The sequence below is a fragment of the Indicator indicator genome, chromosome 1, assembly GCF_027791375.1.
Source record: "Indicator indicator isolate 239-I01 chromosome 1, UM_Iind_1.1, whole genome shotgun sequence".
In the NCBI taxonomy this organism is placed as follows: Eukaryota; Metazoa; Chordata; class Aves; order Piciformes; family Indicatoridae; genus Indicator; species Indicator indicator.
The window spans coordinates 98,495,812-98,523,663 of record NC_072010.1 but is presented as its reverse complement, the minus strand read 5'-3'; the positions used below and the strand labels follow the sequence as shown (position 1 = coordinate 98,523,663).

Genomic DNA, 27,852 nt, shown 5'->3' with positions numbered 1-27,852 from the left:
CTCTGGAATGGAGAGTTAAGGACACCCACAGGAGTGTGATTTTGTTGTGCAGTGCCACTGTTGAGCATGATTATAGTTATTTTTTATGTTTGAAACCAAGCACCGTACCCTCTCTTGCCAGCCTCATGGCAGAGGGAATCCATCTCTGCATTTTCAGACATCTCCATCTTTTGTTCAAAGTTGAGCTTGAATTGCAAAATTTCTTTTCGTAGCACATGAAATAGTTAATTCCATCCACCCACAACAGTTTTCTGTGAAGTTTACATTTCCATCTTCATCAATATATTTTACAAATCTCTTCCATAATTTAAAAGTTTGAATATTCCCAGAGATGTGTGTTTCATACGAGATGAGTTCTGCTACATCAAAGATCTCACACTCACCAATTCCAACCTGTCTCAGTAAATGCTCACATGGGTATTTATTTTACTTAACCTCAACGCAAAGCAGATCAGTTTTGTTGTGTAGACAATCCTTCTATTTTCTTGTTTTTGTGGATTTGTATACAGATAAACAACATTCAGGATCTGACATTTCACTTTGATTGCAAGTTGCTGTAATTAAGAACTAAAGCCTTATGAATTTTAATCATCATCTGTAAGTGGTACATTATCTCTAGTTCACAATGAAAGCAATCAAGTGGACAAGATATTTTTAGAGACATTACTGTGGTAATATTACATTAAGTAGTGGTTAGTACACTATTTTCACACCCAGTGATTTCACACATTAATGTGGTTATAGATCAGCATTAATGACAAGAGAAAGTTATTTTTCAAGTAGTATGAGAAGGATGGTTAAAACAGCAACAGGAATTTACACTCCAGCATCTCAGCAGGGCTGCAACTGAAGGTTCTCCAGCAACAGGAGCTGCTTCTGCTTCTGGAGGCTGAGGCAGAAAATCCTGTTCTCCAAGTGAATATGGGTTAACAACAGGGGCAGCATTTTCTCCCTGCTTCTTGGGAGATAAAAATGGACAAGAGAGAAGAGCAAGGCGAACTGCCTGATGCTGGCATGTATCCTCAGAGCTGGTGAGAGAAATCACATACCACATCTTGTCTGAGGCTGCCACTTCCCCTTTTCAAGGGGGGCACAAATAAGGGGGAGGGGGGGACAAATAAGAAATACCTGACAGCTTTAAGGAAAAAACAGCAGGGAGTCTGGCACTTTAAAGTTTCAGTGTATGCTGCTCCACATGGATATGGCAATGTTATTGAGATAAACCTGTAAATAAAGACATCTCTTCTTTCAAGGCAGGAGGGACTAATGTACAAAGCATTAGGTCCTAAAAGGAGCACACTTAAGGTACTATTGTCCCATTGACGAATACCAGTTCCTTCAGAAATAGTTTGCCTGAAACTAGGGCTGATGAGAAACCCTCTTCTGGGAAGGAGAAATTCTTCCTTGTTCCTGGAGTCTCAGATCTGGGATAGCAGGAGTAGCTCTAGCAGCCTCACCCCAGGCCATTTTCTTTTACAGCAGAAGTCCTCTGAGAATCACAGGGCTGAGATTCAGAGACCTCAGCATCTACTTGTACCAGAGAGAGAGTATGCTGTGTCCTCTGGGTGTCACAGTGGCAGACAGCTGTTGTCACAGCATCTTGGATTCTATCGGAAAAGCCACTTCAGCTCCAGAAAATGTGGCACTTAGAGGTTGACACCTCTGCATCCAGAACTTGCTGATACCAGTATCATGGCAGCACTTTGCAATTCCAGTTCAAACCACCTGTTTATGCAGGCTGGGTGTTGATGATGGGTCAAGGAGAAAATGTAGGTGGTTGTCCACGTGTCTTTTGGTACTCTCCCTTCTCACACAGCATCAGTTACATCCCAGCAACAGGACAGGAGTATTGTGTCCTATCACTATAAGCCCTTGTAAAAGGTCCCTTCCCAGCTTTCTTGTAATTCCCCTTCATGTACTGGTCACTTTAAGGAGCCTTCTCTTCTCCAGGCTGAACAACCCTAACTCTGGTAGCCTGTCCCCACAGGGGAGGTGCTCCATCCCTCTGATCATCTTTCTGGCCCTCCTCTGGTCCCACTCTAGCAGTTCAATGTCCTTTTTGTGTTGGGGCCTCAGAGCTGGATACAATACTCATGGCAGGGTCTCACAACAGCCGAGTTGAAGGGAAGAGTCACCTGTGGTCCTATATTCACAGAACATCTCTGCAGTGCATACAGAGACTGTACAACCTGGAAGGAAAAAAAGGATGGTGAAATAAGAAATAGAACAGAAAAAGGTTTACCTGAGAAGCTGAGAAAAATACAGCTTGTTAATACTGTGTGCTGTTTTCTCATTGCCTACCTTTGAGGCTCTGCTGGGTTGTTTCTATGTAGAGAAGAAATCAGTTATATCAGCAAAGCATTTCTTGATAACAGCCTCTGTCTTTCATTCCAGTCCTGTTTTCCTGCATATTGTGGAAATAAACAAAGGCAGGCAGTTTCCCTGAGAGTTTACCTATTGAACAAGCAATATTTCTTGTCCCCTGCCAGACCATGCTTCCTGCGACTGTTCCTGGTAGCAGCTTCCCAGCTCCGTGTCTACTGTTCCCACAGGAACTGCTGGGGGAACCCCAACTGCCTGGTGGGCATTGGGAAGGACATTTAGCTGGGCGAGATCAATGAGAACAGCTTCCACAACATTGATGACCCCAAGTGTGAGTGCAGGAAGATGACACTTTTGTGGGCTTAACCAACCTGGGAGCCACCTGCTATGTCAACACCTTCTCACAGATGTGGTTTCTAACCCTGGAGTTCTGACAAGCCCTCTACTTGTGACCCAGCAAGTATGTGGCCAGAGAGGGCATCTGCAAAGACAAAGACTACAAGCTCCCAACCATCTGTGAGCACCCGCAGAGCCTGTTTGCCCTGCTGCAGGACAGCAAGAGCCAATACATTGACCTCTCGGGCTTCGTCAAAGTGCTGGGCTTGGACACAGGGCAGCAGCAGGATGCCCAGGGGTTCTCAAAGCTCTTCATGTCCCTTCTGGAAGACACTTTATCCAAACAATGGCTTACCTTGTGTTCATAGCTGTGGCTTGGGCCACTGGTTTCTTCTTTGTCCTCTCCCACTATGGGGAAAAAATGCAATTGCTTCATCATTAGATTGGGAATGATTTACACATCCATCTTTGCCTGTAATTAAAACCAGATAATCATAGGAAAGCATTAATAATAAATAATAACAACAACAGATAAAGTGTGTGACTGAGAATATTCTTAATTATGTATTCAGACCTGTACATGTAAAAAAGTCTGCACCTACATTACAGAGGGCTTTCTTCACCACTTCCTCTTCCCTTTCCAGAGTTAGTCATGTGTAAAATGCTAATTTGGCATCAGTTGGCACATGTAGAAGTGTCTCTGCTAAGTGCGAGAGACATGGCAAACAGACACCTTTCTTCCATTCTCTTACATCAAAATGCAAATTCCTCCTTTGGACTTCTTTACAAACTGAGACTCAAGTCTCAGTTTCAAACATGGTTTCAAACATGGATACTTCAGAAAAGCATGCAAGAATGTCCCCAAGAATCACTAAGTCATTGAGGTGGGAAGGGATCTCTGAAAATTGCCTAATCTGACCCTGGTCAAAGCAGGATCAACTAGAACAGGTTGCATGGGCCATATCCAGTCAAAATTTTAATATCTTAATGGATGGAAACTCTGCAATGCCTCTGGGCACTTGTTCCCATGTTCAACCTCTTGTAGCATTAAAAAAAAAAAAAAAGTGTGTTCTAGTGCTCATGCAGAACTTCTTGTGCTTTATTTAGCTTGTGCCTCTTGCCTCTTGTCCTTTCACTCTACACCGTGGAACAGAGTCTTGCTTTTTCTTCTTTACTGTCCCTGCATCCAGCAATTATACACATTGGTATGATCACTCTGAGCCTTCCCTCTTCCAGACTGGACAAGGGCTTCTCAGACTTTCCCCATATAAGAAATGCTCCAAGCCTTTAACCATTTTTATGGTCCTTTGCTAGACTTGTTCCAGTAACTCCTGTCTGGCACTGGGGAGCTCAGGACTGGACATCACTCCAGATGTGCTTCACTATTGCTGACCAGAGGGGAAGGATCACCTCCTCTGACCTGCTTGTGACGGTCTTCTTAATGCAGCCCAGAAGCTGTTGGTGTCGTTTGCCACAAAGGCACATTGCTGGCTCATGGTCGACTTGGTGTGCATAGGACCCACATACCCTTCTCTGAAAAGCTGCTTTGCAGCCTCTCAGCTCCCAGTCTGTACTGGTGGCATGGGCTTATTCCTGACCAGGGAAAGAGCTTGGCATTTCTCTTTGTTGAACTTCATGAGACTCTCGCTGGCCTGTTTCTCCCTTCTGTTGAGATCCCTTTGAATGGCAGCAAAACAATTTGGAATAATCTGCCTTCTGCAAAGTGCTCTTCCTCGTACCAAAAAGTTAGAGGTTGGCTTAAATCTTGAAGGTACAAGGCATCATTACCTTGAAAAATCTGAGTACTCTTCTTGGTTATCTGGATGTCTAAGCACCCTTAGTAGCATGTCTGAGAAGTACTTAGCTACATGCAGATCAATGTGCCATCAGTATGAGATCGCTGTATGACTCAAAAGGCAAATACAGCAAATCATGAGAGCTTTTTTCAAAGAATGAAGTGTTTAAGGAATTGCCAAGCTTTATACAGAGGTCATACCTGTTCCAAAAGACTGAAATCCACTTTTTATTTTATTTTTTTCAATGATCTGCTGAGACTATTTCTGTAACACTACAGCTTTAAGGCAGGAGGTATTTTGGCCTAGTAACTGTCTGGCAGGGTGCCATAAATACTTAAATAATTTCCTTGAGCAGATCCTCTCCCTTTAAATGTTTATGGATTTTACAGCTAGAGCATGGATCTTCTGCAATCTATGAGTAAATTCTGCTGCTAGACATATTCTGTGCTTCCCCAGCCTTTAGAGACTTTTCTATGTAAAGGATTTTAAAGTTGGAACGTTTCACAATGTGTGAAAGTAAATTGTTCTTGATTGTCAGTTGGGGGAGAGAGAAATTTCAAACCCAGTAAAGTTATTGCTACTTCTCCATCTAACTGGAGAGATGCATCAAGTTACATTTTTGTAGAGAATTCTCCCAGAACTTGTATTATTTGGTATTTTCATTAATTACAAGAATGAAGAAACAGAGGCTGAGCTGATTAAACTTTTAGATGGCAACTTGCTGGGAGAGACTGCAGGTATGTTGAAAAACTGACAGTATTCAAAATAGCTTTGAATACCTGAGAAAGTCTGGAAGAAAAAAAATGTTATTCAAAAAAGACATGCAAAATTCTACAGGTACTTAGGAAGTACCAGCTATTCCAATGTAGTAGACAGAGGTGGGACTAGCTGCATGAGCACTATAATGCCCGCATTGGAAGGCAGGATTTGGACTTACCACAGAAGCTAGTCCAAAATGAGCCAAGAATAGCTACAAGTCTCAGGAGCCTGCATCATTTTATGTCTTTAAGAAAAGGGCAAATATTAGTCAAGAATGACAGATACAGTTAGCCATGCTATCAGGCAGAGAGATGGACTAGAAGGTATTCCAATGCACCTTTCAGTCCTATTTTCTGAGGTTTCAGTGATATTCCATTTGACAAGAAGAAAAGTTTCACCGTTTCAAACTGGTGATGTCTCTGATCCACACCTTATCATCACTGACAGATTAAATCTCCCCTTTAGTATAGATCTAGCCCTCTGCTGATAAGAATTAACATAAAATCCAACAACTACTGCTTTTGGAAGTCTCTTCTAGAAGCTCTCTTCTACTCTCTGGTCAGTAAAAGCCTTCCTCAAATATTCTACCTGCAGTCAAAACCAGTCTCTTTTGTCTTTTGTGCCCCATACTTTAATTAGCACTTTCCCCCATGCTTCCTGCATCTCTTCTAGTCTTCAGAATGCATTTCAGTAACCAAAAATACTATCAGGACAGGACTTACCTTGCTTTGAGGACTGAATAATGCAAGTGCTTTTAGCCTTGTGGGTACTCTGTACAACATAGTTGCTCGCAGCACATGGTCCAAGGGCCTGGATTCACAGCCCAAGGATATTCTTTCCAGTCCTGTTTCAGGTTGCTGTAGAGGAGTACAAGCTGTTTGTTGAACTCTGTGTCAGTTGTTTCCCATCTCTTCTGGATGCATGCATTTCTTGCTACTCAGCTCTTCAATAGCTGGTAGTTATTAATTCTTTATATACTGTAGAGTTTACCTGACAGGTAAAATACAACTATTATTTTTGTAGCACAGGCAGTGCAGCAGGTGCTCTGAGGTCACATGTTTGACTTGCTAGCTTAGTACCCACTGCAAGTTGCTGATCAGTCTACAGCAAAACAAAGACAGTAAGGAATGCGCTTTATGGTCTGCAATGGCCTTGAAAGCTTTTGAAATCTGTGGTGTCTCTGATAACCCTTCTATACTTTCTTTATCCTTTCCCAATTTCCCACCATGTGTCTTGCATTTTAGTTTTCAAGTGCAGGTGGAGACTGATCAACTTTTTCTACAACCTTCCCCGTTCCTGTTGATGATAGTTCATTCAAGGTACCTAAGTCCCTGAACTGCTCTCTAACCATCTGCTCTATAAGAAGATCAGAGCAAGATGTGTTACTGTGATGTTCCAGCCAATGTGATAGACATTTAAATAGGGTAGTGGGTTGCAAAGCTGCCGTGGAAGAGAAGTTCAGCTCTGATAACTGCTCAAGTCAGTGTAACTGTAATAGGAATTAAGTTAGCCTAAATAATTTCCTCATAGCAAATTGTTCTCAGAAAGCAGGTTGCTCTTTCCCCTCAACTCACGTAGATACAGGTACTGAAGAATTCGGCTGATTCATAGACCAAAAGGTGTGGTAGATCTGAAAGAAGCCCACCACAGGAAAGAATCTTAGTGAGAGAAAGAATTTTTTAAACCCCAGAGAAGTTTTTAATTCACTTCTTCTTGATTTTAATATAAGCTTTAGCTGAACCAGAAAGAACATTCTAGATGTCCAGCTAAGAGGACTGTTGTCATGAAGGGAAGATTCTACACCCACTAAGAAATGAACTAGCAATGCTTTGGAGGCCTTCCTATCCTATTAGATAGACTACCACTTGAGACCCAGCTTTTATAAAGTTTGAGGAAACTAAACTAACCACCATTAGAAATGAGGGTCTGTAAGTGATAATTAAGTAGCTTGGGGATATATTTAAAAAACTTTAGAAATCAATGTTTACACTATGTAGTTACAAATTAGCTGCAGTGGGCATTGTTAAGAAGCTGATTTTGTAAGACAAACACAGGACGTGTGCACAGCAGAAGAGTTGTCCCATGATGAGACATCACAGCACAACTCGCTTTATCCCGTCCCTAAACTAGAAACTTAATGCCTTCATTTATTATCAGAAGGAAATTCTATTACATTCAAATGATGTTAAGATACAGAAAAGCACAATTTTTGTGCAGCTCTGCAAAATGTGCATCTGGAACAAAGCTGCTTGCAATTACAGTTCAATGATTTCACAACTTGAGTAAATTAACATCTACAGAGTCATAAGCATCGAGGAATTCTCCAGTGATGACGATCTTCAGGAAACAAAGCAGCTGAAGCAATGGCACTGGTAGTGACAAGTACTGGGACTTTAGGAGAAACTAGAGCCCTTTCAACACTCTGCACCGTGTACATGAGCACAGCATTTGTTGCCAGCTGAATTAGTGTGTAAGAGCTCCCATACTCCATGTTGCTTGGGGGGGGTCACTCCTAATTATGAACACCAAAGAGCTTTACATTAATCACTCTATGAGCTCTAGCTGATCAGTGCTGTTCAGCATGAGCCTCTTTACAATGGCACCTCCTCTGAAAGGTACAGGTCCCCAAAGCTTTCCTGCAGAACCATGTTCAACTACACCCAACTAATGGACAATGACAAGTACATGCGGGGTGTCTGCTCCCTCCAGTAAACACCCTGTTGTCCCAGATGACCTGTGATGTTATACGTGTCCTCTGGAAAACTCATATCATGGTTAGTAAAAAACCCACTACCTACAGCTGCTTGCCCTTCTGGACTACAGTCACTCTAACCTGACACCACCACCACAAAAGGCATCAATTTATACCCTCCCACTGCACTCTGGTATTTGGGAAACATGAATCTATTTCTCCACAGCACGCACTGCCTACGACAACCACTTCACATGATCACGAAGTCTCCGCAGAGCACACCCCATCTGTAATTGCTTCTTGCTGTTACTATGCATCTCTGTCACTTGTGAGACACTGTCATTCACAGACTACAAAATCTCACTATGTTTTTGTTCCACTTTTTCTGTTTACTTATCTCAACCAACCCACCCTTACTATGATGTCAGTTTCTGCTAGCACAGATGTGACAATCCACTGCAACTGAGCTGTGCCAGCAGTGCAGCAAATTGACACTGCCCTTTCTGGCAGTATTTTGACATTGTTTTCCACCAGCATGGTAGGTTCAGATATTGGGAATTAGCTTTGATATACATAAGCTTGGTATTGCACTGTAGACCATTGGTGGACATTATTGTTATGTACATGAAATCCGTTGTTAGCAGACACAAGTGACCCACTCCCTTATAATGCTGTAGTACCTTCTGGTAAAGACTGCCTGGTGATACAAAAATGGCTGCTCAGGACTCCCACATCAAGCTGATACAAACTGACTTCACTAAGTTCTTTCCAGAGGGCGAGTGTTTTCCACCAGCACATGCTCCTCCATTTAACATCACTTGTATTTCTGACTGTTGAGGGAGGCAGAAACGTCTCACGCTGCCTTCAGGCTCTAAATGGCTTTCTGTATCTTTATTTTCCTGCAACACTTCAAGGATCAGTTTTCTTCGTGCCTCAGAGAAGTGGTATCTAAATCATTTTAAACTGAAACAGGGACAGAGTAAGCTGTGCAAATCATTTTCTAGTAGAACCTTAATTACATCCTGCAGTGTCTCGTCCTCAGCAAACCACTAGCAATAAAATTCTGCATTTCATTTGAGAACAGACAGGGCTGGGTTTTTCTGTTTTGTTTTCCCCAACTGACATATACATAATCTAGCCTGGGACTTTGTTCCACAGCATTTTTGTCAAAGGCTCTAGAGAGTATGCCTGCAACTACTAAATCTTTCTCAGGTTCGCATTCAATTTGCAAGTTACACAACTGTAGCTAAAGAAAGAGACATTCTGTTTGCAGGAAGGTGTTTGCCAGATCCCCACTGGCAATGACAAAAAGTGATTTATGATCAGTTTTAGTTAACATGGCCTCTCAAACAGATTTTAAAGTCTTTACAGCCATAGCCTGATGCCAAGGCCTATTCTATAGGAATATAGTCAATTCTAGCTTGTGTTAGTTCCCTGTGACTGAGATGCAAAAGGAAATGGGAACAAATATTGAATACATCCTCTTGGTGAGACAAAGGGCTTTCAACCTCCCAAATCTATCGGATCTCTCCATGCTCCACCATTACGAATCCATGCCTTTTCCAGTCTGCTGTTTCTGTGGGGGTCTGGATAACTTTTAAGCCCTCAGTTCATCCTTCTGGGCAAGAATCTTCCATTTTCTTAATTCCTCCAATAAAGACAGGTTTGCCTGCTCCCTTTTTTAGGGATACATAAAAAAGGCTTAAACACGTACCTGGGCCCATGTTTATATGTGCATTTACCCATACAGCTCACACTAAACAGGTGTCCCTCTTCCCTTTTGGGGCTGCTACACTCTGTTGCTAAAATTCTTTATAATACTATCATCACTGTCATGAGCACAGGCACCCTTTGGCATATACAAATTTCTCAAGGGATGAAACCATTGCATTTCTTGCATCTTCTCTCTAGCACCAAATGTTGGTTTGTGTTGCTCCCACAGCATGAACAAGCACTTAAACTTTGACCTCAGGCTTGAGGTACAGATGCCTTGTCCACTTTTTCTTGTATTTCCCAGTCTTCCCATTGCCTTCACAAACCCTTAGGCTGGGCCAAAGGCTGGGTAACTGACTTCCTTCAGTGGCAGAAGTGAATGGGGTTTCAACCAGACCAAAACCTGGGATTTTCTGCATTTGTTTTCCCAGTCCAACTCAGCGATTCTGCAGGTCCTGTAGCATCTTAGTTGCAGCTTTATTTGATGACCCCAGCCCTTACTGAGAGTCATAGTCTGATACTACACTTCTCATGCAGTGCTCCAGTTGCCATAACAGCTTCATAATTAGCCTCTTTTCCATAAAATAATTGAATATTCAATACCAAATATCCCCAAACCACATACTGTAGATGTGGCCAGCTTTCCTGAATCCCAATAGCCACAGCCCGACAATTCCACAGGTTTGCATGTTACAGGACACAGCTCAGAAGCTCCATGAGATGCTCACCAGCAGGAAATAATTTTGATTCTTTGGAATCTGTGTGGCTTCTTATAGGAAAGACTGGGCTCAGTCCCAGAAGCCCTGATAACATCAATCATGGGTTTTGAACCTCCGTATCATGAGTAACTTCCTTCCTCTCTCCACTGAGCTTTGAGACTATTTAAGCCTTTTGCAGGAGCCCAGCCTCACTGATGATCAAGCATGAAAGCTATGAGCTATGAGGTCTCTCTCAGCTATTGGAAATTTTATTTATAATACCTGGGTATTTCCCCTTTTACTAGAACCACCTTTTCCACCTGCACATAAAACTTTTCTAGTTATCCATACTTCTGGAGAACTTCAGTGCAGGTAGGATGGCTATTCTTCATATGAAAAATTCATCACTATTCAAGGAGTTCAGGAACTGAACTCCTCATGTGTGCTAGGACTTCCTTTTAGCACAAAAGAATGAATTAAAGGAGAAAAGCCCCCACTGGCACTGCTGCATAAGCAGATAGTAGCAATCAGAAAAGTCAGACCACTGCTCTGAGAGTAAGTCAAGTCTTAAAGTCAGCTTCCAGTACCAAACTCTTTCCCAAGCACCTTTCTTCTAACCTGTGCTGAATATGTAAAGCAAGGACACCAGACTTAGAGCTAAGCGATTTTCCACTCCAGGCACATGGAACATGATGAAAGTAAATTTGTGGGTGTTTCTGCTTGATTTGGCAGAGAAAAAAAAAATGAGGGAGGGACTGTGTTTGAGGGAGGGTATCAAAGATCAGAGCCAGATGCTCCTGCACAGAGCTCTGGATTTGCAGGAAATTAAGAAGGTAGAGAAGGTGAGGCAAAGGCTTGTGTTTGAAGTGAGCGTCAAGGGGTTCTGAAGCTTACAACCATCCAAGATGCTTGGGGGGGAAATACAGCACATGCCAAAACCACACCACAGTGGCCTGGGGTGCTTTCATTATACAAAGCCTGGGAGAGCAGAGGCTGTAAATGTAGCTTCAAAAGGAGCTTCATCTTAAAGTCTTAGCTCTCAGGGCCTATTAAACATTTATGCTGACTACCACTCCTACTCTTTGCTTCAGAGAAAGCACCCGAAATAACCTTTGCTACAGAGTGAACTACTACAGCTCTACTGGCTGTGTAGGAGACTAGAGGGGAACTGTGAGAAACAACCAAAAATGGTGGCAGAACAGTGCACTTATGTCTCTATTCAGTCAGCTGGGAAAGAAGCAGGAAAGTCTGACCTGAAACCTGAGAGGGAAGACAGAAAAGTGTGCTAAAAATAATGGGTGGGTTAGCCACATAGAGGTGGCAGAGACTGAGTGAAGCCAATGGAGGCGAATACAGATAGCTAAGAGTATAAGCAATTTTTGCTTTTATCTTACTTAAGGTTCACACTTTTGAGGGAGTTTTCAGAGCAGCCTCCAGTTTTGGATCTATGACTACTGTAGCTGTGAGAGAGGCTGTACAGGAAAAAGAAGAAAGCAGACTCTATGTGGGAATCAAAAGGGGGACAGAAGGACTCTAGGAGAGCATAGAAAGAAGAGATTAATTCCCCTGATTTGCTTAAAACTTCTTTGGCTGTGCAACAGGAGTTTAGGATGAGGCAGAAGTACTCAAGGTTTTTACTCTAGGAAGCTGTTACTACTAATAGCAAGTAATACACACAACATTCACTTATTCTCTGTTACTACACTCACACAATCACCCAGTTACCCCGTTGGAGCAATGGTTGAAGGACAAGCCCAGCTGCATACTCATTAGAGGGTTCTGCAGACATACTAGCAGCTTCCAAGCAAGTGTTCAGAAAGTTCCTCAAAATAATTTATTTCACTGGATGCATACATAATCCTGCAGTCTTCATCTGCACATAGGAGCCCCTGCCCTTCAGTCACACAATTTGTGGTGGGTACCAGTGTTCGCTTGTGGCCTTGCACAGACTGAGCAGAGGTTTGGTGCCTAGAGTTTATCAGCTCTTGCAGATTCAGCAGGACTGCTGGTCTCTGGAATTTATCAGTCCTTGGGAAACATTCACCCTCCTTCTCAGCACATGTTTCCCCTTTTTGATCTGTTTCCCGGTAATTATTTCTCCACCTAAACCTACAGGACCAATTCAGTTTCATACAAAAGAGGCTTTTATGACAAGTTGAGCTGGTGGCTTGTGTGGCTAATCATTCAGCATTCACTCTAAAGGCAGAAATTGAATGTAAACGTAGTTCCTTTCTATGAACAAGCAGCCACAGCACCTCCTCCTGGAATCCAAAACCATCGCTGGATTTGGACTAGGGAAAGTGAGTGTTTAGCGTTGACATTTGCCTATATAGACCCTACAGAGAAAGGGCAGGCCTTCTCACACTCAACCCGGGGTGGAAACACTGATCGACTGCTCTGGATTTGTGTTAGGATAGCGTCTGTGTAGCCCCAGCCCCACTTATTAATTTGACTGCTTATCAGCATGGTTATTATACCTAGGGCTAGGTTTATGAGCCTGTCTCCTGAAGGCTGGCCAAATATGGCTAAGTTGACCCAAACACTGAGGGTAGTTTTGAAGACTTGTATTCCAGAAATCATTTTGCATTACCTCAATTTGGAGCAGGATCCTCCTCCTCCTCCTCTCTAAGCCTCCCCCACGCCAGTGCCTTTATTTCGGTAAGCTACAAAACCCGCCTGCGCTCATAATGTGGCTCCCCACGGGGGGGCTCCCCACACACAGCCCATGAGCGGGGCGGGCCAGTACCTCCAGGGCGCAGCCGCTGGAACTACAGCTCCCAGACAACGCCGCGGCACAACGCCCGCTGCTAGAGCTGCCATCTTTGTCTGGGGCTGGCCGACAGTGGGCGCTGCCATCTTTAGTCGGGGCACCACCGCCCGCTTACCTTCGCCCGCTGGCAGCGGGTCGAGCATGCGCACAGTCGTGCTGTCGGCGGTGGCGGCATGGGGCGGGCGGCGCTGGTCCTGTGGGCATTGGTGGCGGGTGCTCTGTGGCGGCTGGAGCCTGCCGCGGCGGGCGGCCAGGCAGGTGGGCGACGCTCGGAGTTCCATCTCGTGATGGCCAGGCTTCGGGGTGACGCCACTTCGCGGTCAGCGGGGAGGGTGGGTGGCTGGAGCGGGAGCCCGCGCATCCTGTGAGCGTGTCGTAGGGGCTTTCGCCGCTTCCTCCTCTTCCTGGCCGCGCAGCTCCCTCGGCACCTGGAGACGGCTGCTGGGCTGAAAGGGAAGACGGGGGCGGGGAGTGTGTCAGCCGGGGACTGTCATGGGATGCCCGCCCCACTGCCCTGTCCCCGGCTGCCCTCATTTAGGTGGCACCTCTGCTTGCCCGCCACCGCTTTTCATTGTGCTGTTTGCTTTAGGCAGGCTCTCGTTTGAGCCGGAGGGACTGGAGCAGTGCTGGCGTGTCCTATGGGATCCTGGTGCGTTGCTATTGCCAGCTGGACCAGAAATGCTGTTCACCTCCTGCTGGTTGTTCTGGTAGTTTAATGGATTCATTCCTTTGACTTTTCCTTCCTGTGTATTTTAGATGCAAAATGGAATACATTAACTGACCAAATTAAGAAAGCTGTGGAAGCCTATAAGCCGTGTGTAAAGGAGAATTGCAGCTGCCACCAAAGGTGAGACTTCAGAATGCGCAGGCGTCTGGCCAAGAGAGGGAGTTATTTTGCCAGCACTGGTGGTTGGGAATTAGCTAGAGAATACTTGGGCTCCAAGGTGTCACATACACAGCCATCATGGGTCACTGTGCTTGTAAGGAGGAGGTTGATGGCATTGTGTGAGGCAGGTTGACCTCCATAGTTCCAACAGAAAGTGTGTTCACCTGCAAACTGGTCATACTCCTTGTCCTCCATTACTGAACATACACTATGTCAGCATTTCATACATGGTCATGCAATAAACTCTACACAGAGCCAATGACAATTCTGTCTTAACAATCCACTTCTTCCTTCTCTCTCAGTGCTATGTTGCTAACAAGTCTTTCTCATAGGCTTTTAAAGGGCAAAGAAAAAGGTGGATGTGGGGAAGGGTGTGGATGTAGTCTACCTGGACTTCAGCAAAGCCTTTGACACCATCCCCCACAGCAAACTTCTGGCCAAGCTGGCAGCCTGTGGCTTGGACAGGAGCACTCTGTACTGGGTTAAGAACTGGCTGGAGAGCTGGGCCCAGAGAGTGGTGGTGAATGGTGCCACTGCCAGTCACTAATGGTGTCCCCCAGGGATCAGTGTTGGGCCCAAACCTGTTCAATATCTTTATTGATGATCTGGATGAGGGGATTGAGTCCATCATCAGTAAGTTTGCAGATGACACCAAGCTGGGTGTTGGAGGGTAGGAGGGCTCTGCGGAAGGACCTTGACAGGCTGGTTGGATGGGCAGAGTCCAACGGCATGAGATTTAACACATCTAAGTGCCAGGTTCTACACATTGGCCACAGCAACCCCATACAGCACTACAGGCTGGGGTTGGAGTGGCTGGAGAAGAGGCAGGCAGAAAGGGACCTGGGGGTACTGGTTGACAGCTGGCTGAACATGAGCCAGCATTGTGCCCAGGTGGCCAAGAAGGCCAATGGCATCCTGGCCTGTATCAGGAATAGTGTGGCCAGCAGGAGCAGGGAAGTCATTCTGCCCTGTACTCAGCACTGGTTAGGCCACACCTTGAGTACTGTGTCCAGTTCTGGGCCCCTCAATCCAGGAAAGATGTTGAGTTGCTCAAACGTGTCCAGAGAAGGGCAACAAAGCTGGTGAGGGGTCTGGAGCACAAGCCCTGTGAGGAGCGGCTGAGGGAGCTGGGGTTGTGTAGCCTGGAGAAGAGGAGGCTCAGGAGCGACCCTATTGCTGTCTACAACTACATGAAGGGAGGTTGTGGCCAGGTGGGGGTTGGTCTCTTCTCCCAGGCAACCAGTGACAGAATGAGAAGACAGTCTCTAACTGTGCCGGGGAGGTTTAGACTGGATGTTAGGAAGAAATTCTTCACAGAGAGAGTGATTTGGTATTGGAATGTGCTGCCCAGGCAGGTGGTGGAGTCACCATCCCTGGAAGTGTTTAAAATAAGACTGGATGAGACACTTAGTGTGATGCAGATGTGCCTATCATCATGGAATCACAAACTAGCAGGCATTGGTAGGAACCTATGGAGATCAACTAGTCCAACCCCACTGCCATGGTTTAGTTGATTAGATGGTGTTGGGTGAGAGGTTAGACTTGATGATCTCAAAGGTCTTTTTCAACCTGGTTAATTCTGTGAAATTAAGTATGTGCAAAATGTTCTAAATAGCTAGATTAAGAAAGATTGCTACAGAACACAGATTAATTTGGTATGATAGTGTGCTGTACTTTTTAGTGTTCTTTTTAACAAGTTTAGTTCATAGTTTGTGAGAACTGGAGTGATGGTAGATAAATTTAACTACGTGACTTTCACACAGCTAAAGCATGATTCAAGAGGAGCTCATTCAGGAAGACCCAAGTCCTGTTTATTTTTTTATACCTATGGAGTGTTATGCATAATGCCAGCACTCTGTCTTGAAATGCTGGCCTAATCTTCTTAAAATGAATTTCATGCAGGGCTAGAGGTTTGTATGTGGTGCAAGACCTCTGTAGGCAGTACAAATGCAGGCTGATCTGACTCATAGACTGAGCCAAACCAAACTTCCTTTCTGTTCTCACTGATGATGTGTGGCTGCAGCAAACATTACAGGTAGGTAAATCATCACTGCCATATGGACAGGGATTATAGGACTGGTTTTTTTGACACCATTAGGCAGCATTTTTATTTAAAGGAGAAAGAATTCAGGGAAGAGGCAACATACTCTTCTACCTTTAGGACTGCAATTCCAAATGCTGAAACACAAATACCCAACTTCAAGCCTCCTATTTAAAAGTACCAGATGTGTTTACTCATTTTAGGGGTGAGATTGAGACCTGTATTGGCTTTTAATATTGGATGAGTCCTATCAGGCAACTGTTTGCATGCTCTGTTTGGAGTTTTTGATCTTCGTTGCTCTTGAAATATTGATGAAAAGGAAAAGTCTCTTCTACTTTAGCCTTCCAGTCTTTTTCCTGTGTTCCAATTCAGATACAGCCTAAAGACATCTCCTAATCTTTAAACATACACTCCACCATCTCCTGCCTGTTTTTGGGAAGAACGCCTTCCCAAGCGGTTGGAACCTCCAAATCTACTTCAGAACATAATGGGTGATAGTAACATAAAGTTATGGTTGCTGTCCTTCTGGGTAGGCTTTCAACAGCACCCAGCGTTATTTTTTAAATGCCTAAATAGCATGACATTTTGTGAGGAATTTGGTCCTGGTGTGGCCCATCATTTGTGGAAGGCCAGAGTACAAGCTTCACAACTCAAACTTTAAGTAACCTGGAAGCTTTTACCCGTAAGTGTGTAAGGTGCTTTCTAGGAGAGCAAATGGAGTTGTCAGTGTTGATTTAGTTGCAGAATCATGTGCTGGGCTTTTTGTTTCAGCTAACAGCACAGAGATAGTCAAAGTGAAGTTTGGGCCTTTGAGTAACAACTCTTCCAAGCAACCTAAGCTAAATGGTGTGTTAGGCCACATGTAGCAGAGCTCCTGGAAGCTGCATGGAGCTTGTTTTAGCTAGAAGTCTGTTCTGTATACGGCAGTAATTTATGCACAGCATCCTCCATGTTGTACGTAGTGATGGCTAATTGTTTTGTCTCAGTGTCTGGAAGCAGGACCTGGCTCCTTTTCGAGGTGGCATTTCCAAGGAGATGATATCAGATGCGGTGAGCCGTAAGCTGGGAACACACTACCAAATCATTAAGAACAAACTGTACCGTGAGCAGGACTGCATGTTCCCTGCAAGGTAAGAAATGTGCAGAAGATCTCATCTCCCTAGTGAGGACACAGAAGTACTTTAAGTTCTGCCTAGTTGAAAGTCATTGAGCACAACTATATTTCAAAGGTCTGAACTCCTTATGAGAGCAGAAGCCTAGAAAATTTCTGTGTGAGAGTTAAATGTAGCAAAAGCTAAGTTTCACTTCACTGGCATCGTTGCAAGTGTACAAAGGGTTGATTGGTTGTATTCAACAGCATGGGTTGTATCATTGGTGTTTGTACTGTGTTGGGGCTTAGAGGCTGCTGTAGGCAGTTCTCAGCCCACAGTGTGGTGCTCAGACTCACCATTTCTTCTGCCTATGTGCAGAGAAAGGACTGAAAAAGACTGCAGGTTTCTACCTTCTTATAAGTTCTTTCTCATACGTAATTTTTTCACAGATGCAGTGGAGTTGAGCATTTCCTTTTGGGCATCATCAGCCTCCTCCCTGACATGGAAATGGTGATCAATGTGCGAGACTACCCCCAGGTTCCCAAATGGGTGAAACCTATTATCCCAGTCTTCTCCTTCAGTAAGGTATGCACACCTTTTAAAAACTGAGCATTTCTGAGACATGCATGCCCTCCTTTCTCTTGGGAACATATTTTTGAGGATGGTTCTCCACAGATTTTCTGTGCATCAAAATTACTTTCTGTTTTTTGCTTTTCATGTTTCCTTTCACTTCCAGAAAACTGGTTTTCTGGCAGGCAGGCTGGTTCTATTTATTCAATAGAACAGATTTTCCTCCATTAGCTCCTCTTCCAGGTCAAAAAAGTACCTCTTCCAGTGCAGAATGATGCACAGCTGGATGGGATATATGCCAGCATCCCTGTAATTTGCTACAAAATGTCTCCTAAGATTGTAGCTGTAGTTTAGCAGCATTGTGGAGGATTTTTCATCATCAGGCAGCTGTCATACATACAGTTAATCTCATTTAATGTGAATATTTTAGCACTCTTTTTTGGTACTACAGATAAGTGTTTCTTATTTTCTTTTCTGTAATATTGCTGTCTCCTGTGAACCCTCTCTCTCTTGATTCAGTTTTCCATCTGCAGACATGCACACACATGCAGAGGAATGTACATGCATAGAGGCACATTTGCTTTCTCTGTCTCTGTTCCCAGACTTGACAGTCCTCTTGTATGTTCTCCTACCTCTCCCGTTGTTAAACCTGACTGTAGTACAGCATCTCATTCTTTCCAACAAAATATCACTACATCTCAAGCTTCAGCTAATCTTGCTTTGCCTTAATATGCGTCCAATGTAATCAAGTCCTGCACCCTCACCAAATCCTAACCCTGTTCATGATCCTGTTCTTGGTTAAAGCCCAACTGAAACCCAGTAACCCAAGCACAGCTCACATTTAACCAGCCAGTGTTAGAATCACTCTGCCAGAATGAAGAAGGCTCCAGAATGCTGGTCCAGGGTGCTTTCTAAGGCTGAAAGCATAAATGATCGTAGGATTGTCCAGTTCTGCATCTTGTAAGGGTGTCCCTGTGCTGGTGGTGGAGCTGTCATGATATGTTATCAATACCTCTTTATAGCAATATTGAGAAGGAGCAGATCATAAAAGCATACACTCTCGTTGAAGTTGGAAGGGACCTCAGGACACCACCTTGCTCAAAGCAGGGGCAACTAGATCAGGGTGCTGCAAGCTGTTTCCTTCCCAGATCAGAGCATCCTCAAAGACAGAGTGTCCACAGACTGTGTTTAACCTGTCAAAATGAAAACATGTTTCTAATACCTCGTTGACGTTTCCCTTCTTGTAACTAAAGCCTGTTGCCTCCCATTCTGTCTCTGCACATCTGAAAAGAGTCCACCTCCTTCTTCTCTGTGCATGAACAGAGCCCCTGTTTATATCAGAATCACCCAGATTGGAAGGGACCTTTAAAGGTCATCTAGCCCAACCCCCCCTGCAGTGAGCAGGGACATCCTCAACTATGTTAGCTTGCCCAAAGCCCTGTTGAGCCTCATGTTGAGTATCTCCAGGGATGGGGCCTCAACCACCTCTCTGGGCTACCTGTTCCAGTGTTCAACCACCCTCATTGTAAAGAACTTTCTAACATCCAATCTAAATCTTTTCTTATTTAACTTCAAACCATTGCCCCTCATCCTGTCACTGCAGGCCTTCATAAACAGTCCCTCTCCAGCCTTCTAGCAGGCCCCTTTCAGGTACTGGAAGGTGGTGATTAGGTCTCCCCAGAGCCTTCTCTTTTGCAAGGTTGAACAACCCCAGCTCCCTTAACCTGTCCTTGTGTCATGTACACCAACCTCCTAAATACCCTCGTGGCTTTGGACTCTATGCAGTATCTCCAGGTGATGGATAATTGTATAGGTCTTTAATTACCAGTACAAAGAAGTAGTCTATAGTCTGGTTTCATGAAAGGGCTTAGTCTTAGGTGCTGGTGTTCCCTCCAGTTATATTGGGTTTTAAGCATCCAGACAGGAGCAAGATACTGAAATTCTTATATGGCCTGGATATTTGCTACAGTGAGCTGTGAAGTGATCTCAGGGAAGGCTGGAATGAACCGGAGTGTTGGAAACCTAAACGTCTGCTACAGTGTCTATAAGTCCCATTTGTAGCTACGCATAGGCACAAGCCTTTAGAAAGGTGAGTGGGCCTGAGGTGGTCTACTATTTACTGAGCAGCTGTATCACGGACCTCTTCTGTTATTTTCTAACAGGGAAGTCCCATGAAGTCATGAAGCAACACATAGTCTTTCAGAAAGAGTTGAAACTTTTCAATATTGGGTTGTCTTCATGTGAAACCCAGTGACAGTGTGGTGACTGCAAAACTCTAGTGGCTGCTTATGGATCAGTAAGGGAGAAAGCTGGCACAACTCCCAGAAGGAATATTCAATTATTGGTGGGCTCAGTCAGTAAACCGGAGTAGGTAGTACTCTTACTCTTGCATTACTCTCCTTTTTCTTAAGACAGTTGAATACAATGATATCATGTATCCTGCCTGGACATTTTGGGAAGGAGGACCAGCTGTTTGGCCAATTTACCCGACAGGTTTAGGACGCTGGGACCTCATGAGGGAGGACCTCAGAAGGTATGGTTTGGAAATGGTTATGTGTGGGAGGACAAAATCACAGTAAAGCCATCTAGCAGTGGGCAGCATTGGGCCAATGTTGAAGTCCAGGACCATAAATCTGTTGGCCTGTAATCTGCCCTGCTGCCTACATACAGCCTAACTGCTGTATAAGAATGCTCCATGGAAACCATGGATGGTGCAAGTAGAAATTATAATCAGCTTCTCTATTCCCAGCACTTCAGTAAGGAATGCAGAGGACGAAGTATACATATTCTTCATGCTGTCAGGGACAGATAACTATCATTTTTTGGTGAGATAGAGTTTGTCAATAAAGTATTTTTTGCCTGCAGACATCTTCCCTAGCATATGGAAATATTTTTCTTTGTTTCTGACTACTTCTCTAGGAGCTGTGATTTTTTTTTTTTTTTTTAAATAACTGCAGGGATGTTCCAGGATGTTTGTATAAACTTCTGGAAGGGTAAAGGAAAGCCTTCTGTAGATCTGCTTTTACCCAAGTATTATTGTGCAATAGAGAAACCTGGAGTAGTTCCCAAGAATCAGGCATCATTGCTGGGCTGAGAGTAAGAAGACGTTTCTGACTGGGAGTCTTTCTTTTGGCTGGATCTTTGACTGTTAGCAGAATAAGGGGCTGTTTCCCATGGAGGGTGACAAGGTATGCAGCAGTGAGTGAATGTCGAAATGTACAAGAAAAATACCACCTTTGTGTAAATCACTCCCCAGGGGATCCCCTGGGTGATCCTCTGAACACTGAGGGAGCTGGGTCTCTTTAGCTTGGAGAAGAGGAGACAGAGAGGTGACCTCATTAATGTTTATAAATATTTGAAGAGGTGAGTGTCAGGAGGATGGAGCCAGGCACTTCTCAGTGATATCCGATGATAGGACAAGGGGCAATGGGTGCAAGCTGAAGCATAGGAGGTTCCATGTGAACATAATGAAGAACTTTTTCACTGTGAGGGTGACAGCACTGGAACAGGGTACCTAGACAGCTTGTAGAGTCTCCTTCTCTGGAAACATTCAAAACCTGCCTGTGTGCACTCCTGTGTGATCTACTCTAAGAGATTCTGTTCTGGCAGGGGGGTTCGACTAGATGATCTTTCAAGGTCCCTTCCAGCCCCTAATGCTCTGTGATTCTGTGGTATGAGCAGCTGTTTTGAAGGACTTGCTTAGATTTAAAATGGAAGGTTTTTGGGAAGACAATGAAGCCCCTGCATTTTAAATGCAAAACACTAGGTGAAGGTTTTGTGGTGCTGGTGGTTGGTTGGATTTTTTTTTTTTTTTAAAGGGGGAATGACAGTAGTTAGAAATCCTCTGGTCATTTTGCACTGTTTGTAATCAGTGAAATACTGAAAAATAAAGCAACAATGCAAAAAGCAGATTCAAATATTAGGTAAATTTTAATACCTGTAAAGGTTTGGTGAGGAAGTTGTGTGCAATTCATTCTTCTGACTGAATGGTATTCTGAAAACTTGCCTATGTCATGTTGCCTTAAACACAGTACTCACAGGAAAGCTTTTTTTCATTGGACCTGGCTAAGAGTTTTTTCTGCTATATAATGAAGAAAGTAATTTCCATCAAAAATGAAGAATAATAAAAGGAGATCATGCTGTGAAGAGGGTGCTGTTTCGTGGTTACACTGAATCATTTATTGTCATGTCTAAACAATATTTTCAGATCTGCAGAAAAATGGCCTTGGGTGAAAAAAATCTCTAAAGGATATTTCCGAGGATCCAGGTGAGTGTGTTCTCCTGTACCAGGAAACCAATATATGCTGACAACTGTCTGTATGAAGAAATTCCTGTCTCTCCAAGGCCAAAACAAATGTAACACAGAATGTATTTTTTTATAAGTAAGGAAAGCAGGACATTTTGTACACCCTTAGTGATTCTCCATAAGAATTTCCATTTGCAACTACTTTAATATAGTAAGTCTAGTATTGGAAATACAAGCTGTGGATTTGTTATGTGCCTACGTTTAGGCTATTACTCTACCTTGGGCTAAACTATAGCAGTTTCTCTATCACCCAGTGACCCCTCCCCAGCAGAGAAGGGGGATCAGGAAAAGGATAGAAGTCCCATGGATTGAAATAAAAAGAGATTTAATGATTTAATGAAGCCAAACCAATACCAATGCCAATATAAAACATACAAAGTTATATTCAGCCCAGGGAAGGTGCAGTGGTCACAATAAATGGGAAGTTAGTCCTCAGGAGCAGAATGGCAAGAAAGCCCCTCCATCCATGGGGAGAAGGAAGACAAGGAGTGGGAACCCTGAACATCAGCAAAGTTCCCCTTGTTCTACTGAGTGTGATGTTTATGGTCTGAGATACACCTGTGAGGCAGCTCATGTCAGCTGTCCCAGCTGACTCGAAACTGCTAGCAGCCTGCAGCCCATGTCTGGCCTATGATTCTGTCCCAAGAAAACCAGGACACGTTGTTATTACTTAATAAAACTGTCACACTAGGAACCAATTTCTTTTGTTCTGTGAAGGGACTTGCAGAGGTGCATGATACAAATTTAAAGATTTAACACTGGTGTGCACGCTTCTTGCCAATGTTAACACTTTGCTGTGTAAGTGCTCAACACTGAATTGAAAGTATTTTTTAATCTACATTACCTGAGTGGATGTGAGAGTAGATTATTTTTGTCATCTCTCCAGCAACAGTCTGAACACAATGTTAAAAAAAACTGTACTTTGTTTTTCCCCCATCCCCAACAGGGAAGGATTTGATAGCTGACTAGGCAGGCTCAGGAGATAGCAAGTGAGTCTTGGGGATGTGTTTATCAGTAGTGTTTTAAGGCAGCGCTAGAAGGATCTGTGCTGAAGATGCTGAGCCGCTCTTAGACTTAGAAAGGAGTTCAAGTATTTGGCATCTGTCAGGATAAAGTCTGAAGGAAGCAATGTTTCTGCTGAATTGTCCTGGGAATTGGTTGAATAATGTTATTAAATATTTAATAATTGAAATAAAGAAAAATGGCCTCAGATCATTTTGGTGAACACAACTCATTCATTCTCTTCTGCTAATACAGGCACATAGGGAGGTCAGCCTCATAAAGAAGCAGAGTCCTGAGTCTTGTAGTTTGTTAGCTGTGTTAGCTTGTGTGTTGGCAATTACTGATAGCATTTGTTTTGCAGAACAAGCCCTGAGAGGGATCCCCTCATTCTGCTGTCTCGAGAAAACCCAGAACTTGTGGATGCTGAGTATACTAAAAACCAGGCTTGGAAATCTGAAAAGGTGCGTGAGCGTTTTTCTGTTTTCTGAGTGTGAAGGCCAGAGAGGGTAGCACTGCAAGATAATTGAGAAGCATCTTGTTGAAGAGTTGTTAGTGATCCTCAAGAAAGCAGGAAGCTTGTTGTTTCCTTGATGGCTGCTCCTCTCTGATGGATAAAATGAGGGAGTCTACAGAGCATGGCAGGCAAAACATTTTCTTCCATTCACACTTCTTGTTCAGGGAAACAGCACGTGTAAGAAAACAGATCTATGCCAATCCCCTCCTCTTCGGTTACAAAAGAATTAGCCAAGTCTTCACCTTCTAGCTGTGAGCTGCCTGTGTGGTGGTGTCAGCCTCTTTGAACCTTTTTGTCATCTCTGTTTCTTGGTCTTGTTCATAACTTTCTGATAACAGTTGCTGATAACATTTTAGTTTTAGTAGTAGTTTTACTCTACAGTCCAGCTCTCTCCAGACGGTGTTGGCTAATCCAGTTACGCTGGGCTTCACATAGCCCATTGTCCCAGGGTGTTTCCGTTCTGTAGCTGCCAACTAAACATTATCATTTTAATGTGTTTGTGCTGGCATTTGCTTACAGGCAACATGTAATTTACCAAACTTTTTCTTATTGGAAGGGCTGAGAATTCTTCATAATGCTTCTAAAAGCCCACCAGAGAAGGTTTTCTCGGAAGTAGCTTTGTTTGTAACTGAGAAGGAAAACAAGTATGAACTCACCATATAAAGCTTACTGATTGTTTTAAATTCTCTTAAGGACACCTTAGGGAAGCCTCCTGCAAAGGAAATTCCACTGGTTGATCACTGCAAATACAAGTAAGAATTTTGATTAGTAAAGCTGTTCAAGCACTGTGGGTTATTTCTTTCCTTACATGATGTAAGGTCTCATTTTATTTTAATGCCTAATTCCAGTAACAAGCTCCATGCAGATAAGAAAACCTGTGTAAGCTATGGGAGCCTAGCATTGCCTCTTTCAGTGTCAGCTTTGCCCTGTCAGATCAGGAGAAACAAAAGTGTTTTGAGGAAAGTAATAAATGTATCATTTTTTTTTTTTTAATCAGAAGGCTTTCTCTCAGTTTTGTTTCTGTTACAAGCTGTGGATTCAAAATTTTGGGGGGGTTTTGATGCTACAACGTTAGCATTACTGTCTTCAAAGACATAAGGAGCTAAGGAACCATGTCTTCATGTGCATACTTGAGCAAGTGTTGCTACTAGATGAATATAGTAAAAGAGAGAACCTGAAATATGATTGAATAGATGTAGTATTGATTTGCACTTTGTAGGTTTGGGAGAATATGGTTTTGCTTTGCAAAGACTTTTTTTCTTAAGCTGCTTTTGGAGGGATGGGGTTGGTATAATATTTTGGTGGGTTTCTGTGTTAAAAACCATAAACTCCTAGTGTGTATGCACTTGCATGTCTGATGTTTCGCTTTTTCTTTTCCTTTTAAAATTACCTAGTTAGGATTCTGTCAGCTAGAATCTGCTGATATGAGAACTCAGTCATTTGGCTGGATCTCTGATTTTGTGTAAATGTGATTGACTTGTCTCATTTTATATTTCACTAGACTGTTGCCCAGATTTCTCCCTTCTGTTACACATAGACTTCCCAAATGATGCCTCCTAAGCTGCTCATATAATGTAGGCTGAGACATTCTCACATGCTTTGTTGTAGCCCAGGGTCTGATAGGGGTCAGTAAGAACTTCTTGCTGCTTCCTGCAGTGTAGGAAGCTATAGCAGGCTGTCTGAGGGCAGCACTCAGTGACTGGGCTGAGGTCACAGTGGGTGGGAGCTGTGTCTGGAGTTGGGTAGTGGCATTCCTTTGCTTCCAGACCACTGTTCATCTTACATCTCTACATGTCTTGAGTTCCTAAAGCAATGATCTCCTCATTCTTGCCTTGAGCTCCTAGGTAATATAAAGAATACAAAACAATTTTACATTTACTCCTTGTCGACTTACTGCTGAACTAAGTTTAGCTATAATTCCCATCTCACCCTAAATATATACAATATATCATTCCCATTTCACCCAAAATAGCTTCATTAAAGGAAGAACTCCCTTCCCCCAGCCCAGAATCTTTGACTTCAAAGATTAGTTTTATGTACTGAGGGGTTTTGCCCACAGGAAAAACAGTTTTCCATATAATTGGAGAAATGTGGGTTTAAAAAAGCAGGCAAGCAAGCAAACAAACATCCCTCTGAGATATAGCTAAGAGAAATCTGCCACCAGTCAAGCCCACTTTACTAACTTGGCAGAAAATACTGAAAACAAAACTGTGGATTCTTTGCTATCTGCAAAGTCCATCTGTTGTGTGCTAGCCTATTTAATCTCCTAGGGTTGCATTCCCAAGTTAATATGAAACAATTAGATTCAGATTAAAGCAGAATCCCAGAGGAAAAAACAAAAGCACAACAAAACCAAACTGAGCTAGATGCTGTCAGAGCTGAACAATGAACAGAAAAGCTCACTGTAAGGCAAGAGAGAATTGAGAAAAAGCTCCTTGTGGTAACAGAGTCTCTGAAGTGTGGAGTTGCAGGATCAGTATATACATGGTGACCTTCCATGCCTTATTGGCAGTTGTTCGTGGGGCCTCCTTTGTTTTGTCACAGGCAGGTGTCTAATCAGAAGTAAAGCCTCATGCCTCATTTTTCTCCCTCAATTCTGACAGACAGCAAGAACTCCACCAACACATCCCTGACTTCAGCTCACCTTTGTGTGGACCTTCAGATGTCTTCCCTTTGCTTTAGCAACTCCTTCAGTGTGAGGGAGACCCCCTCAGCTGTAAGGGAAGGTTGACTGCTACTCAAAGCCCAGTTTCTTAGTGTGTTTCCTCACAAAATGCCAGGTGTAATCAGGTCCCTCTCTTTGCTTATCCTTTTAAAGGTACCTGTTTAATTTCCGGGGAGTGGCTGCCAGTTTCCGCTTGAAACACCTTTTCTTATGTGGTTCACTCGTCTTTCATGTTGGAGAAGAGTGGTTGGAGTTCTTCTACCCGCAGCTGAAGCCTTGGGTCCACTACATCCCAGTCCAGTCAGACCTCTCTAACATCAGGTGTGAGATCCCAAGTGTGCTCAGCAGAGCATCACATGTCCCAGGAAAACAATGCTGTGTTTGGGAAGGCAGTTTGGTTTGTATTGCATGAAGAAGTGTCTCCTCTTCTAGACATCTCCTAGACAAAGGCTCTTGGAGATCATATTATTTTCTCTTTTTTTACTAACCCCAAAGAATCCTGTGCTCATATTAGTACAGTCTCACTGGGGTATGTAGGTCTGTCACCCGCACTGAAATCAGCAGGCACTAGGCACTTGGATTTGCAAGTGAGCCCTGCAGTGCAAATAAGGGTGGAAAAGGAACTTACAAGTGGGCCAAAAAATGTTAGCTCCCAAATTTCAGCATGGTGTTCCCAACCGATACAGAACAAATGAGAAGGGCATGTTCGTTCTGTGCTCTGAAATGAGGAGCACTAGTCCCTGGCTTAGTTGTGGATCCTTAATCTCATCCTCTACAACAGTTTAGCTAAGGGACGATGTTCTCCATTGAGCTAGTAGTTTCATAGCATCTTTTTCACCTTCATTTAAGGGAGCTGTTGCAGTTCGTAAAGGAAAATGATGACATAGCACAAGAAATTTCAGAGAGGTAAGTTCTGTATCTTTTCTATCTCTCCTTTCCTATAAGCAGTCTTCTTCCAAAGCATTTTCTTACACAGCCTTCGTGAGGTTTACCTATCAAAGACATTCTACTATTAATAGGGTGCAGTGTAAATGATCTTCTGCAATAACGGCAGGAGGGTTGGAGAACTCATAACAAGCAAGGGGGAGAACCAGATGATATGCTTAGGTCTTTGGTTCAGATTTGACCCGTGTCAAGAGCCCCACTGAAAACTATCAGAAATCGGGAGCTTTTGTCTCAGTATGAGGTGAGTTGACCCCTGGGAACTGTGTCTGTATTGCAAGCATTGTGTATTGCTGGCAGCAAGTGGCTTCTGAAGCAGCATGCATCAGTGCTGCTCAGGCTGTATCTGATATGTGAAATCTGATATTTATTATCTCAGATAACAAATACCATCTTAAGGATGACAAAAGCACTGCAACTGTCAGAGCTGTGACTGTGAATGAAAATTGTGAAATTAAAATAGTTACAGAGCAGTGCATGTTGTTTGTCACTGGAAACTCAGAAGAGTGAAAGTTGATATACATATGAAACAAAACCAAAGGCTCTTGTAGGAACTAGAAATTGGTTCTGACTGTGTGGTGTGTGTCTCTAGGGGACGCCAATTCATCACTGAACACTTGAAGATGGAGGATGTCTCTTGCTACTGGGAGCATCTGCTGTCTGAATATTCCCAAGCCTTGACTTACAAAGTGAAAAGGAGGAAGAGCTACAGCGAGATCACTTCTGGATGGATGAAAACAGAACTGTAG

At 43.5% G+C, this 27,852-nt stretch overlaps 1 protein-coding gene across 1 annotated transcript; it reads left to right on the top strand.

The window, feature by feature from the left end:
• Nucleotides 1–13,259: 13,259 nt before the first annotated feature.
• On the top strand, nucleotides 13,260–27,852 carry POGLUT1 (protein O-glucosyltransferase 1). Its single transcript, XM_054388930.1, has 11 exons — nucleotides 13,260–13,344; nucleotides 13,843–13,933; nucleotides 17,000–17,143; nucleotides 17,554–17,689; nucleotides 20,086–20,207; nucleotides 21,882–21,941; nucleotides 23,344–23,443; nucleotides 24,190–24,248; nucleotides 26,315–26,482; nucleotides 27,011–27,067; nucleotides 27,696–27,852. The coding sequence occupies exons 1-11, from the start codon at nucleotides 13,260–13,262 to the stop codon at nucleotides 27,850–27,852; spliced, it is 1,179 nt and encodes a 392-aa protein (XP_054244905.1).

Bases quoted from the DNA above. Each gene is read 5' to 3' on its own strand.
- POGLUT1 (XM_054388930.1), top strand. From the start codon at position 13,260: ATGGGGCGGGCGGCGCTGGTCCTGTGGGCATTGGTGGCGGGTGCTCTG. The intron at 13,934-16,999 runs GTGAGACTTCAG...GTTTTGTCTCAG, and splicing joins AATTGCAGCTGCCACCAAAG to TGTCTGGAAGCAGGACCTGG. The intron at 24,249-26,314 runs GTAAGAATTTTG...ATCCTTTTAAAG, and splicing joins GTTGATCACTGCAAATACAA to GTACCTGTTTAATTTCCGGG.